Below are 16,005 nucleotides of genomic sequence, written 5' to 3' on the forward strand. Positions count from 1 at the left end.
GGGAGCCCTCTGCCTCCAGTGTTCCTGGCTACCAGCTCCAGGGCCTCCTCCATCTCTTCCATGTTATATCTTATTTGTTGGACAAAAACTCAGTGCCAACTATGTTCTTGGTGCTTAGAGGGCTTTTTGCTGCTGGTGAATCTCCCTAGTGCCTCCCACAACAGCCAAACAAGCACACACCACAGCCACACACGCTTTCAGTGCCTCTGAGCTCCCTCTCTCTCTGTCTCCTCTTCTGCGCATGTCATGGTGACCCTTGACCTCCTAATTCGAGGGAATCGAGCGTTGCCATGCCGTTGCTAAGGATGGCCACACTTTACGGCAGAAGGTCAAAAAATTATACGCTACTGCCCATTTGATATCGCTCGCAGTACGCCCATTTTCAAAAACAGAAACTAGGTGTTTTGAGAATGGGCGAGAAGCCGGTGATCTGAAAACCCTTTTTTAACACCCACCGTCGGAAATAACGCCCATTTTTGGGCGATAAGCGCAAAAGTGGATGTTTTAGCCCATAGAGTACATCGTCAGTCAGTGTACGACATGTCAATCGGTAAGCAAGCAACCACCACCAGTACCATTACAGCCATGGAAATGGCCTCCCAGGGTGTGGCAAAGGCTACATATCGATTTTGCTGAGCTAGCAGGACAACAATTGTTCATTGTGATTGATAGCCATTCGAAGTGGGTTGAGGTGTTTCCAATTTGGAAAATAACAACAAGTAAAACATTAGACATTTTACAAAAATTATTTTCTTCATTTGGCCTCCCAGAAGAAATTGTTTCTGAGAATGGACCACAATTTTGTTCAGAAGAATTTGCACAGTTCATGAGCAAAAATGGGGTGAAACATACCAAGATTCCACCGTACCACCCTGCTTCGAATGGTGGAGCAGAGCGCACTGTACAAATTGTAAAACGTGACCTCATCAAAGAAATGTTGGATCCAAATCCATGGAAACGTCAGCTGTCCTTGGACCACAAACTGGCTAATTTTCTAATTTCATATCATAATACTCCTCACACAACTACTGGTAGAACACCAGCAGAGTTGTTCCTCAAACGACAGCCACAACCAGATTCTCATTGTTAAACCAAACTTGGCACATTCCGAAGAGGAGACACAATTAAGACAGAAAGAGAATCGTGATAGAGGTAGAGTAAAAGAGAGAAGTATGAAATTAAATCAGAAGGTGAGAGTAAATGGTTAAAGTGGTTACCAGGAAGAGTGGTGAAGATATGTGGTCCTCGCACATATTTGGTCAAGATGTTTGATCATGGACAGGTTAGGTTTGTTCACATGGATCATATTTTACCTACAGACATGGAAGGAGTTGAAGGTGGAAATGATTCAATTATTTCTGACTCATCAGATAGTTTTGATACACCAGTAGCAAATCCTACATCCAATGTACTGGAAACAAATCAAAGAGAAAGTCAGAATTTAAGTCCGAGTCCGAGTCAGGTAGACAAACAGTCTGAAGTTAGAGAGAGTTCAAATGGAAATCAGGGACATCCCTTGGAGGAAAACTTTCCTCAGGATCAGCCTCGAATGAGTTTAAATTCGACACAATGTTTGGAAAGTTCTGTTCGAGAGCGAAGGTATCCGCTTTGAAACAGAAAACAAATGGTGAAGCTTGATTTGCAAATATGGCAAAATAAGTCCATATCTTTTGTTATGTATAACCATGCAAGTTATGTATGATGATTGTTTGTTATAATTACTTCTTCATTAAGGAGGGAGAAGTGTAATATATATAGCTGCACCTGTGGACTCCTGTGGCACTGCAGACAGTGCTGTTTATAATAAAGGGAACAGGTCATCTGGTGAGTTCCAGTATGTTCTGCCATCTTAAGGTTGTGTGTGTTTCTGTGAGTTACTGAAAATATAACACAGACCTGAAACGTTAACACTGGTTCTCTCCACAGATGCTGCCTGACCCGCTGAGATTTCCAGCATTTTCTGTTTTTATTTCAGATTCTAGCATCTGCGGTATTTTGCTTACATACAGTAATCCCGAGGCCTGGACTAATGATTAGGAGTTCAAATCCCACCGCGGCAGCTGGGGAATTTAAATTCCGATAATTAAATAAATCTGGAATATAAAAGCTAGTAATGTTGACCATGAAACTACCGGATTGTCGTAGAAACCTATCTGGTTCACTGATGCCCTTTAGGGAAGGAAATCTGCCGCCCTTTCCCGGTCTGGGCCTATATGTGACTCCAGACCCACACCAATGTGGTTGACTTATAATTGCCCTCTGAAATGGCCCAGTGAGACACTCAGTAGCTCAAGGGAAATTAGGGATGGGCAATAAATTCTGCCCTTGCCAGCGATGCCCACATCCCGTGAATGAATTAAAAAAAAATTGGATTCGAAGGTTTTCATAATGTGCATTGACTGGCTCCAGAATTATGTTCTCAGGTCTGAAGTAAAAATATCCAATTTGACATGAGACATACCTTTGAAAAGATATTTCTTTTATCAAATATCACAAAGACTGAGTGAAGAGCTCTCTTCTGCACGTTTTAAATACAATGATGGAGCTGTGCATGGAACAAATGGCGTTCCTACCTGTGAGGTCATGCCGTGGCAAGGGTATAGAATAGCTCTATCATCCTCCTCTGAGCCTTGGTCCAAACAATAGCCGCTCGCTTTGCTGTTCCGCACCTATTGGATGAAAAAGAGTTGACGGTCAAAATAAAGCCACAGACATCTTACTGAAGGCCCACGAAAGGCCTTCTTGCTAAAGTTCGGAGCTGCTCATTTACCAACTCCATTTGCATTTTACAGCAGAACTAACCACTGGTCAGGAGCAATTTGCTGGCCGGAAATATTTTGCAGGTCATGAGGTCATGGGAGAAAATGCAATTTCAGTGGCGTGTCCTATCAAAATAAGGAACTGTTCCATTAGAATTACACGGTGTCAGCCGTGACTCAGTGGGCAGCACTCGCCTCGGGGTCAGAAGGTCGTGGGTTCAGGTCCCACTCCAGAGACTTGAGCACAAAAACATAGGCTGCCACTCCCAGTGCAGTGCTGAAGGAGCGCTGAACTGTCGGAGGGGCAGTGCCGAGGGAGCGCTGCACTGTCGGAGGGGCAGTACTGAGGGAATGCTGATCTGTTGGAGAGGCAGTAGTGAGGGAGTGCTGTATTGTCGGAGGGGCAGTACTGAGGGAGCACTGCACTGTTGGAGGGACAGCACTGAGGGAGTGCCGCGTTGTCGGAGGTGCCGTCTTTCGGATGAGACGTTAAACTGAGGTCCCGTCTGCTCTCTCAGGTGGATGTAAAAGATCCAACGCCCACTATTTCGAAGAAGAGCAGGGGAGTTCTCCCCGGTGTCCTGGGGCCAATAGTTATCCCTCAACCAACATTACTAAAATAGATTATCTGCTCATTATCACATTGCTCTGTGTGGAAGCTTGCTGTGCGCAAGTTGGTTGCCGCGTTTCCTACATTACAACAGTGACTACACTCCAAAACTACGTCATTGGCTGTAAAGAGCCTTGGGACGTCTGGTGGTCGTGAAAGGCGCTATATAAATGCAAGTCTTTTTTTCTTTCTAGAATGTACAGCCCAGGAACAGGCCATTGGGCCCCACGGGTCCGTGCCGGGGTTTATGCTCCACACCAGCCCCCTCCCACCCCTCTCCATCTCACCCCATCACCATATCCTTCTATTCCTTTCTCCCACATGCTTTTATTTAGCCTCCCTTTAAATGTATCTCTGCTATTCGTCTCAACCACTCCCTGTGGCAGCGAGTTCCACATTCTGGGTCCCAAACTTTAGGCAGGATGTCAAGGCCTTGGAGAGGGGACAGAGGAGATTTATTGGAATAGTTCTGGGGATGAGGGACTTCAGTTGTTTCCACTGGTCGGGGAGACTAGAACTAGGGGGCACAGCCTCAAAATACGGAGGTGCCAATTTAAAACCGAGTTGAGAAGGAATTTCTTCTCCCAGAGGGTTGTGAATCTGTGGAATTCTCTGCCCAAGGAAGCAGTTGAGGCTAGCTCATTAACATAGAAACATAGACATAGAAACATAGAAAACAGGTGCAGGAGCAGGCCATTCGGCCCTTCTAGCCTGTACCGCCATTCAATGAGTTCATGGCTGAACATGCAACTTCAGTACCCCATTCCTGCTTTCTCACCATACCCCTTGATCCCCCGAGTAGTAAGGACTTCATCTAACTCCTTTTTGAATATATTTAGTGAATTGGCCTCAACTACTTTCTGTGGTAGAGAATTCCACAGGTTCACCACTCTCTGGGTGAAGAAGTTTCTCTTCATCTCGGTCCTAAATGGCTTACCCCTTATTCTTAGACTGTGTCCCCTGGTTCTGGACTTCCCCAACATTGGGAACATTCTTCCTGCATCTAACCTGTCTAAACCCATCAGAATTTTAAACGTTTCTATGAGGTCCCCTCTCATTCTTCTGAACTCCAGTGAATACAAGCCCAGTTGATCCAGTCTTTCTTGATAGGTCAGTCCCGCCATCCCGGGAATCAGACTGGTGAACCTTCGCTGCACTCCCTCAATAGCAAGAATGTCCTTCCTCAGGTTAGGAGACCAAAACTGTACACAATACTCCAGGTGTGGCCTCACCAAGGCCCTGTACAACTGTAGCAACACCTCCCTGCCCCTGTACTCAAATCCCCTCGTTATGAAGGCCAACATGCCATTTGCTTTCTTAACCGCCTGCTGTATCTGCATGCCAACCTTCAATGACTGATGTACCATGACACCCAGGTCTCGTTGCACCTTCCCTTTTCCTAATCTGTCACCATTCAGATAATAGTCTGTCTCTCTGTTTTTACCACCAAAGTGGATAACCTCACATTTATCCACATTATACTTCATCTGCCATGCATTTGCCCACTCACCTAACCTATCCAAGTCGCTCTGCAGCCTCATAGCATCCTCCTCGCAGCTCACACTGCCACCCAACTTAGTATCATCCGCAAATTTGGAGATACTACATTTAATCCCCTCGTCTAAATCATTAATGTACAGTATAAACAGCTGGGGCCCCAGCACAGAACCTTGCGGTACCCCACTAGTCACTGCCTGCCATTCTGAAAAGTACCCATTTACTCCTACTCTTTGCTTCCTGTCTGACAACCAGTTCTCAATCCATGTCAGCACACTACCCCCAATCCCATGTGCTTTAACTTTGCACATTAATCTCTTGTGTGGGACCTTGTCGAAAGCCTTCTGAAAGTCCAAATACACCACATCAACTGGTTCTCCCCTGTCTACTCTACTGGAAACATCCTCAAAAAATTCCAGAAGATTTGTTAAGCATGATTTCCCTTTCACAAATCCATGCTGACTTGGACCTATCATGTCACCTCTTTCCAAATGCACTGCTATGACATCCTTAATAATTGATTCCATCATTTTACCCACTACCGATGTCAGGCTGACTGGTCGATAATTCCCTGCTTTCTCTCTCCCTCCTTTTTTAAAAAGTGGGGTTACATTGGCTACCCTCCACTCGATAAGAACTGATCCAGAGTCAATGGAATGTTGGAAAATGACTGTCAATGCATCCGCTATTTCCAAGGCCACCTCCTTAAGTACTCTGGGATGCAGTCCATCAGGCCCTGGGGATTTATCGGCCTTCAATCACATCAATTTCCCCAACACAATTTCCCGACAATAAGGATTTCCCTCAGTTCCTCCTCCTTACGAGAGTCTCTGACCCCTTTTATATCCGGAAGGTTGTTTGTGTCCTCCTTAGTGAATACCGAACCAAAGTACTTGTTCAATTGGTCTGCCATTTCTTTGTTCCCCGTTATGACTTCCCCTGATTCTGACTGCAGGGGACCTACGTTTGTCTTTACTAACCTTTTTCTCTTTACATATCTACAGAAACTTTTGCAATCCGTCTTAATGTTTCCTGCAAGCTTCTTCTCGTACTCCATTTTCCCTGCCCTAATCAAACCCTTTGTCCTCCTCTGCTGAGTTCTAAATTTCTCCCAGTCCCCGGGTTCGCTGCTATTTCTGGACAATTTATATGCCACTTCCTTGGCTTTAATACTATCCCTTATTTCCCTTGATAGCCATGGTCGAGCCACCTTCCCTTTTTTATTTTTACGCCAGACAGGAATGTACAATTATTGTAGTTCATCCATGCGGTCTCTAAATGTCTGCCATTGCCCATCCACAGTCAACCCCTTAAGTATCATTCGCCAATCTATCCTAGCCAATTCACGCCTCATACCTTCAAAGTTACCCTTCTTTAAGTTCTGGACCATGGTCTCTGAATTAACTGTTTCATTCTCCATCCTAATGCAGAATTCCACCATATTATGGTCACTCTTCCCCAAGGGGCCTCGCACAACGAGATTGCTAATTAATCCTCTCTCATTACACAACACCCAATCTAAGATGGCCTCCCCCCTAGTTGGTTCCTCGACATATTGGTCTAGAAAACCATTCCTTATGCACTCCAGGAAATCCTCCTCCACCGTATTGCTTCCAGTTTGGTTAGCCCAATCTATGTGCATATTAAAGTCACCCATTATAACTGCTGCACCTTTATTGCACGCACCCCTAATTTCCTGTTTGATGCCCTCCCCAACATCACTACTACTGTTTGGAGGTCTGTACGTTTTTTGCCCTTTGGTGTTCTGCAGCTCTACCCATATAGATTCCACATCATCCAAGCTAATGTCTTTCCTAACTATTGCATTAATCTCCTCTTTAACCAGCAATGCTACCCCACCTCCTTTTCCTTTTATTCTATCCTGAATGTTGAATACCCCTGGATGTTGAGTTCCCAGCCCTGATCATCCTGGAGCCACGTCTCTGTAATCCCAATCACATCATATTTGTTAACATCTATTTGCATAGTTAACTCATCCACCTTATTACGGATACTCCTTGCATTAAGACACAAAGCCTTCAGACTTGTTTTTTTAACACCTTTTGTCCTTTTAGAATTTTGCTGTACAGTGGCCCTTTTTGTTCTTTGCCTTGGGTTTCTCTGCCCTCCACTTTTCCTCATCTCCTTTCTGTCTCCTTTTTGTTTCCCTCTGTCTCCCTGCATTGGTTCCCATCCCCCTGCCATATTAGTTTAACTCCTCCCCAACAGCACTAGCAAACACTCCTCCTAGGACATTGGTTTCGGTCCTGCCCAGGTGCACACCGTCCGGTTTGTACTGGTCCCACCAGAACCGGTTCCAATGCCCCAGGAATTTGAATCCCTCCCTGCTGCACCACTGCTCAAGCCACGTATTCATCTGCGCTATCCTGTGATTCCTACTCTGAGTAGCACGTGGCACTGGTAGCAATCCAGAGATTACTACTTTTGAGGTCCTACTTTTTAATTTAGCTCCTAGCTCCTTAAATTCGTTTCGTAGAACCTCATCCCGTTTTTTTACCGATGTCGTTGGTACCAATGTGCACCACGACAACTGGCTGTTCACCCTCCCTTTTTAGAATGTCCTGCAACAGCTCCGAGACATCCTTGACCCTTGCACCAGGGAGGCAACATACCATCCTGGAGTCTCGGTTGCGGCCGCAGAAACGCCTATCTATTCCCCTTACAATTGAATCGCCTATCACTATCGCTCTCCCACTCTTTTTCCTGCCCTCCTGTGCAGCAGAGCCAGCCACGGTGCCATGAACTTGGCTGCTGCTGTCCTCCCCTGATGAGTCATCCCCCCCAACAGTACTCAAAGCGGTGTATCTGCTTTGCAGGGGGATGACCACAGGGGACCCCTACACTACCTTCCTTGCACTGCTCTTCCTGCTGGTCTTCCATTCCCTATCTGGCTGTGGACCCTTTCCCTGCGGTACAACCAACTCGCTATACGTGCTACTCACGTCATTCTCAGCATCGTGGATGCTCCAGAGTGAATCCACCCTCAGCTCCAACTCCACTACGCGGTCCGTCAGGAGCTGGAGGCAGATACACTTCCCGCACTCGTAGTCGTCAGGAACACCGGAAGTGTCCCTGAGTTCCCACATGGTACAGGAGGAGCATGACACGTGACCGAGCTGTCCTGCCATGACTTAACCCTTAGATAAGCAACAACAATGCTAAAGGTTACTCACTGTTATAGAAGAGAAAAAAGAAAAACTACTCACCAATCACCAGCCAATCACTCACCCCCTTGGCTGTGACGTCACCTTTCTGTTTCTTTCTACTTCTTTTTTGCCTTCTCCCTGTAGCTGCATAAGTCACGCCTTTTATAGGCCTCTCCAACGGACTCCCGACGCTAGGCCCCAGACTCCCTGCTGTGCCTTTTATAGGCCTCACCGTCGGACCTCCTCGACTCTGCTCTCGACTGCCGCCGACACTGGGCCCCGGACTCCCTGCTGTGACTTTTATAGGCCTCACCAACGGACTCCCGACGCTGCTCCCGACGCTCACAGATAGATAGATTTTTAACCAATGAGGGAATTAAGGGTTACGGGGAGAGGGCGGGTAAGTGGAGCTGAGTCCACGGCCAGATCAGCCATGATCTTTTTGAATAGCGGAGCAGGCTCGAGGGGCTAGATGGCCTACTCCTGTTCCTAATTCTTATGTTCTTATGTTACATGGAGAGACCGGAGAAGTTGGGATTGTTCTCCTTGGAGCACAGAAGGTTAAGGGGAGATTTAATTAATAAGAAATAGGAGCAGGAATAGGCCATACGGCCCCTCAAGCCTGCTCCGCCATTTAATACGATCATGGCTGATCCGATCATGGACTCAGGTTCACTTCCCTGCCCGCTCCCCATAACCCCTTATCCCCTTATCACTTAAGAAACTGTCTATTTCTGTCTTAAATTTATTCAACGGCCCAGCCTCCACAGCTCTCTGAGGCAGCGAATTCCACAGATTCACAACCCACTGAGAGAAGAAATTCCTCCTCATCTCAGTTTTAAATGGGCGGCCCCTTATTCTAATTGAGGTGTTCAAAATGATGATTGGCTCTGATAGAGTACACAGGGAAAAACTGTTTCCAGTAGCAGGAGGCCGGGTAACCCAAGGACACGGATTTTAAAATAATTGACAAAAGAGCCAGAGGGGGAGACTAGGAGAAATTCTTTTATCCACCAAATGGGTGTGAGCGGGAACCCGTTGCCTGAAAGATGCTGTAGATGCTGAAAGATTCAGTGGTTACTTTCAAACGGGAATTGGATAACTACTTGAAGGGGGGAAATGTGCCGGGGCTGTGGGAAAGGGGGGGGGGGGGGGAGTGGGACTGATTGGATCGCTCTGTCACAGAGCCGGCACAGGCAACGATGGGCCGAATGGGCTCCGACTGTCATTCTGTGATGTGGCCCCACAGCACACCGCTGTCCAGCAAAATAGCAATCTCACAGAGAGAGGCCACAAGGGCGGGCGATGAGTTTTAGGAACAGCCTTACTGCCGCAGCAGAGGCAACTTTACTCTGTACCTCATCATGCTCTACTTCACCGAGACATGTCTCCAGTTGCTAGGTGCCCAAAATAGAACCGTGTCCCATTCCCCAGTGCTGAAAGTATTTTAGCTACTTGATTATTCAGTTGCATTAACATCACTTTTAATGCACGGGGCTGAAGTCGGAAGCCAGTCTGAACACATAAAGCATGGGAAAAGGAGAAGGAGGCATTTTATGAAACCATCAGCAAGCTAAAAAGTGAAAGCTTTGCTCAGGTTATTTTAAGAACACCGTTCTCTCAGGAAAGTACCCTTCAGTTCCCCTTCAGAGAGTCCGTCAGCAGAGTAGCGTGGCTTGGGACATAGTGCCCACTCACAAGAGGTAGATCTTTTATTCGAAAACCATCATCATCCATCATAGGCGGTCCCTCGAAACGAGGATGACTTGCTTCCACGCTAAAAAAGGATGAGTGCACAGGGGTTTCAATGAAGGACCTAATGTTCCGGATCCCGATCTACATGTTGAAGGGTGGAAGATGCCTGTGGGTGGATTTTTTTAACGTGGGGTGACCGTTGCACACCAGCCACCACACGGGGCTTGACAGAGCTAGTGAGTTAGTGAGAACACCAGCAGCAGGTCGGGGCCATTAAAGGAGCAGCGAGCGGCCTGGGAGCAAAACCATCAAAGCAGAAACTAAACACGGTTCCGAATGATCTCGGGCAAGGCCAACTCTTTTCCGCGGGCCCTTTCCACCTTTACGGTCGTCACCATTTCTGGCCTGGGCTCAACAGGGGCTCTCGTTGTGATTTACATTACAGAACCTTACAAGTAAAATAAATGTACCGAGAAAGGCAACTGGACTCACAGCGCAGCAGAGCTGTGAAATGTAGATTGGGCTCCAGGTCCAACAAAGTGCTTCACACTATCTTCACTCAGAGGGTGGTGAATCTTTGGAATTCTCTACCACAGAGGGCTGTGGAGGCTCAGTCTTTGGACAGAGATCGATTTTTGGAGTTTAGGGGAATCAAGGGATATGGAGATTGGGCGGGAAAGTGGAGTTGAGGTCGATGATCAGATCAGCCATGATCTTATTGAATGGCGGAGCGGGCTCGAGGGGCCGACTCCTGCTCCTAATTCTTATGTTATGTTCTTATGAAAGTCTGCAGCTAATTTGCACACAGAGAGCTCGCACAAACAGCAATGGTGAGAAAGACCAGATAATCTGTTTTTTTTTTTAAAAAGTGCTATTGATTGAGGGATAAAAATTGGTCAGGACTCCAGGGATAGCTCCCCTGCTCTTCTTTGAAATAGTGCCGTGGGATCTTTTACATCCACTTGAGAGAGCAGACAGCACCTCGGTTTAATCTCATCTGAGAGATGGCATCACCAACAGTGCAGCACTCCCTCAGCACTGCACTGGGAGTGTCAGCGTAGATTTTTGTGCTCAAGTCCCTGGAGTGGGACTTGAACCCACAACCTTCTGACTCAGAGGCGAGAGTGCTGCTCACTGAACCACAGCTGATCCTCAAGTAAGCCTAACCACTGGAACTGGAAATTAAGGTGTTTGAGGCCATTTTCTGGAGATAAGTAAGATTGAGTGAGGGCAATGGGGTTTGCTTTGACTGATCTGTAGATCGCTGGCTGTCTATAAAATAAAGTCTCTTAAGGAATTAGCTGTGTCAGCTGTGGCTCAGTGGGTAACACTCATGAATCAGGTAGTCATGGGTTCAAATCCCACTCCAGAGACATAAATCCAGGCTGACACCCCCAGTGCAGTGCTAAGGGAGCGCCGCACTGTCGGAGGGGCAGTGCTGAGGGAGCACCGCACTGTCGGAGGGGCAGTGCTGAGGGAGCACCGCACTGTCGGAGGGGCAGTGCTGAGGGAGCACCGCACTGTCGGAGGGGCAGGGCTGAGGGAGCACCGCACTGTCGGAGGGGCAGTGCTGAGGGAGCGCCGCACTGTCGGAGGGGCAGTACTGAGGGAGCGCCGCACTGTCGGAGGGGCAGTGCTGAGGGAGCGCCACACTGTCGGAGGGGCAGTGCTGAGGGAGCGCCGCACTGTCGGAGGGGCAGTGCTGAGGGAGCGCCGCACTGTCGGAGGGGCAGTGCTGAGGGAGCTCCGCACTGTCGGAGGGGCAGTGCTGAGGGAGCGCCGCACTGTCGGAGGGGCAGTGCTGAGGGAGCACCGCACTGTCAGAGGGGTAGTACTGAGGGAGCACCGCACTGTCGGAGGGGTAGTACTGACGGAGCGCCGCACTGTCAGAAGGACAGTACTGAGGGAGTGCTGCACTGTCGGAGATGCCATCTTTCAGATGAGATGTTAAACTGAGGCCTCGTCTGCCCTCTCAGGTGGATGTAAAAGATCTCATGGCAGTATTTCGAAGAGCAGGGGAGTTATCCCCGGTGTCCTGGCCAATATTTATTCCTCAATCAATATCACTTAAAAAAGAACCGGTGATCTGCGTCATTATCACACTGCTGACTGTGGGAGCTTGCTGCGTGCAAATTGGCCTCCTGCATTGCAACAGTGACTGCATTTCAAATGTACTTCGTTGGCTGTAAAGCACTTTGAGACGTCTAGTGGTCGTGAAAGGCGCTATAGAAATGCAAGTCTTTTTTTTCTTTCAACCCTAGGCCTCATCTCATTAAAATGTTTCATAGTCTGCCTCATCAAAGACTGGAGAAGGGCCGATGGATAAAAGACCCAGCATCCAGCCCAGATCACTAGCGGGTTCTGTTGTTACGTATAATTATGTCCCCTTACCCTAGACTCTCCCCACCTGCAGGAAAAGGTTTCTCTCTGTCTACCCTATCAATTCCTTAAAATCCTCAATTAAATCACCCCTTCACCTTCTATATTCCAGGGCAATGTGGGCACACTCCTGAACATAAGGTGCTCAGACCACTTACGGAAATGAGCGGTGTCAGCTTAGCGGAGAGAATGCTGTCCTAAACCTGTGGCAGTCGTTTCCGTTTTTCCTTTTCTAGTCTTCCGTTGTACAATTTTGAACTTTTGAACATTTATAAAAAAGGGTTATGAGGAAATACGTAAAACGATAATAAGAGACATTGCTTGTGGTGTATGACATAGTCCAATATTCGAAATGAGATCAGCAAAAACCTTGTTTTTATTTTACTGTATGATGATGAAATTTCTATCTTTCTTCGAGCGTGAAGCACCTGCCAACATCCTGACCACGAGCATTTCACTGCCCTCTCGTTTTGATCTAGTTCAATAAATATCCCTTTAAAGAAGTGGACATCACAACTGATCGATCCAATAATTCCTGCGACCAAAATACAAAGGATGAGAAATTGGCTTCGCATTATCACCTCCGGGGGGCGCTAACCAGCTACCGACTCCCAGCCATATTCGGCGGTAATTTGGCGGCGGCAGTAAGGCATTGCGCCCCGATCTCCTTCGCCTGCAGATCGCCATGTCCTCACCGTGCACATCGCCCCGGTAACGCCCCGGACACCAACTTGGGTTTCGCAACCCACCCACCCCCCCCCCCCTTCCCGCCCGCAGCATCGCCCGGCGAAAATACTGACAGCTGTAGGAGGTGTTCATTGGGGCATTGGGGGGACCGGGCTACGGGGAGGTGTGGGGGGGGGGGTGGGGTGCGATGATTAAAGGCACAGTGGCCGAGGTAAGTCACAAAATAAATGCAGCTGCTCTCTTTCAGGTTTGTGGCCGCTATGCTGCAGTGCACGGGGCTGATCCAAGGAAATGGCATACAAATTGGCCAGAAATAGCAGCGAACCCGGAGACTGGGAGAAATTTAGAACTCAGCAGAGGAGGACAAAGGGTTTGATTAGGGCAGGGAAAATGGAGTACGAGAGGAAGCTTGCAGGGAACATTAAGGCGGATTGCAAAAGTTTCTATAGGTATGTAAAGAGAAAAAGGTTAGTAAAGACAAACGTAGGTCCCCTGCAGTCAGAATCAGGGGAAGTCATAACGGGGAACAAAGAAATGGCAGACCAATTGAACAAGTACTTTGGTTCGGTATTCACTGAGGAGGACACAAACAACCTTCCGGATATAAAAGTGGTCAGAGGGTCTAGTAAGGAGGGGGAACTGAGGGAAATCTTTATTAGTCGGGAAATTGTGTTGGGGAAATTGATGGGATTGAAGGCCGATAAATCCCCAGGGCCTGATGGACTGCATCCCAGAGTACTTAAGGAGGTGGCCTTAGAAATAGCGGATGCGTTGACAGTCATTTTCCAACATTCCATTGACTCTGGATCAGTTCCTATGGAGTGGAGGGTAGCCAATGTAACCCCACTTTTTAAAAAAGGAGGGAGAGAGAAAGCAGGGAATTATAGACCGGTCAGCCTGACCTCAGTAGTGGGTAAAATGATGGAATCAATTATTAAGGATGTCATAGCAGCGCATTTGGAAAATGGTGACATGATAGGTCCAAGTCAGCATGGATTTGTGAAAGGGAAATCATGCTTGACAAATCTTCTGGAATTTTTTGAGGATGTTTCCAGTAAAGTGGACAAAGGAGAACCAGTTGATGTGGTATATTTGGACTTTCAGAAGGCTTTCGACAAGGTCCCACACAGGAGATTAATGTGCAAAGTTAAAGCACATGGGATTGGGGGTAGTGTGCTGACGTGGATTGAGAACTGGTTGTCAGACAGGAAGCAAAGAGTAGGAGTAAATGGGTACTTTTCGGAATGGCAGGCAGTGACTAGTGGGGTACCGCAAGGTTCTGTGCTGGGGCCCCAGATGTTTACATTGTACATTAATGATTTAGACGAGGGGATTAAATGTAGTATCTCCAAATTTGCGGATGACACTAAGTTGGGTGGCAGTGTGAGCTGCGAGGAGGATGCTATGAGGCTGCAGAGTGACTTGGATAGGTTAGGTGAGTGGGCAAATGCATGGCAGATGAAGTATAATGTGGATAAATGTGAGGTTATCCACTTTGGTGGTTAAAAACAGAGAGACAGACTATTATCTGAATGGTGACAGATTAGGAAAAGGGAAGGTGCAACGAGACCTGGGTGTCATGGTACATCAGTCATTGAAGGTTAGCATGCAGGTACAGCAGGCGGTTAAGAAAGCAAATGGCATGTTGGCCTTCATAGCGAGAGGATTTGAGTACAGGGGCAGGGAGGTGTTGCTACAGTTGTACAGGGCCTTGGTGAGGCCACACCTGGAGTATTGTGTACAGTTTTGGTCTCCTAACTTGAGGAAGGACATTCTTGCTATTGAGGGAGTGCAGCGAAGATTCACCAGACTGATTCCCGGGATGGTGGGAGTGACCTATCAAGAAAGACTGGATCAACTGGGCTTGTATTCACTGGAGTTCAGAAGAGTGAGAGGGGACCTCATAGAAACGTTTAAAATTCTGACGGGGTTGGACAGGTTGGATGCAGGAAGAATGTTCCCAATGTTGGGGAAGTCCAGAACCAGGGGTCACAGTCTAAGGATAAGGGGTAAGCCATTTAGGACCGAGATGAGGAGAAACTTCTTCACCCAGAGAGTGGTGAACCTGTGGAATTCTCTACCACAGAAAGTAGTTGAGGCCAATTCACTAAATATATTCAAAAGGGAGTTAGATGAAGTCCTTACTACTCGGGGGATCAAGGGGTATGGCGTGAAAGCAGGAAGAGGGTACTGAAGTTTCATGTTCAGCCATGAACTAATTGAATGGCGGTGCAGGCTAGAAGGGCTAGCACCTATTTTCAATGTTTCTATGTTTCTATGATCGGGCCGGGCCGGGCCGGATCGGGGCTGCCGTCAGGGGGGGGAAGGTAAGTGTTTATTTTGCGGAGCCTGCAGCGATGGCCTTTCCCTTTAAGGAAGGGAAGGGGCCTTTGAACATGGCAGCTCTGCACCGTCCATCGTACCGCCCCGTCTGCTGCCTCTTGCGGCACAGGAAGGAAGTACAGGGTCTGATTTCGTGCTCCACTGGTGCACTACCCCCGAATTCTTTTTAAGTAGAAAAAGATTTGCACCTGCCACTAATTTGTTCTACTTTTAAATGTTAGCGACAAACCGGTTGCTCCCACGTTTCTCCCCCAAAGGGTTTTCTAAACTAATACTGTTCTGGTCCCATCGGCACAGTGTTAGCCATCCAGTCCTACAGTCAGTCAGTCAGTCACAGGCAGTCCCTCGGAATCGAGGAAGACTTGCTTCCACTCTAAAAGTGAGTTCTCAGGTGACTGAACAGTCCAATACGGGAATTACAGTCTCTGTCACAGGTGGGACAGACAGTGGTTGGAGGAAAGGGTGGGTGGGACTGGTTTGCCGCACGCTCCTTCCGCTGCCTGCGCTTGGTTTCTGCATGCTCTCGGCGACGAGACTCGAGGTGCTCAGCGCCCTCCCGGATGCTCTTCCTCCACTTAGGGCGGTCTTTGGCCAGGGACTCCCAGGTGTCGGTGGGGATGTTGCACTTTATCAGGGAGGCTTTGAGGGTGTCCTTGTAACGTTTCTTCTGCCCACCTGGGGCTCGCTTGCCGTGTAGGAGTCTTGTGTCGGCCATGCGGACGATGTGGCCCGCCCAATGGAGTTGGTCGAGTCTGGTCAGTGCTTCGATGCTGGGGATATTGGCCTGATCGAGAACACTGACGTTGGTGCGTCTGTCCTCCCAGGGTATTTTCAGGATCTTGAACGATCCAGTCTACATTCCAACAGT

General features: G+C 48.0%; 1 protein-coding gene across 4 annotated transcripts in view; it reads right to left on the bottom strand.

Moving 5' to 3' along the window:
* Positions 1-16,005, bottom strand: part of galnt9 (polypeptide N-acetylgalactosaminyltransferase 9) — a 443,197-nt gene that overhangs the window by 79,856 nt on the left and 347,336 nt on the right. For all 4 annotated transcript variants that reach the window (XM_070888122.1, XM_070888121.1, XM_070888120.1 and 1 more), the window contains exon 9: positions 2,574-2,669. In XM_070888122.1, the coding sequence (XP_070744223.1) occupies positions 2,574-2,669 (96 nt within the window). The remainder of the gene's footprint in view (positions 1-2,573; positions 2,670-16,005) is intronic.

Source organism: Pristiophorus japonicus, chromosome 8, assembly GCF_044704955.1.
Source record: "Pristiophorus japonicus isolate sPriJap1 chromosome 8, sPriJap1.hap1, whole genome shotgun sequence".
In the NCBI taxonomy this organism is placed as follows: domain Eukaryota; kingdom Metazoa; phylum Chordata; class Chondrichthyes; family Pristiophoridae; genus Pristiophorus; species Pristiophorus japonicus.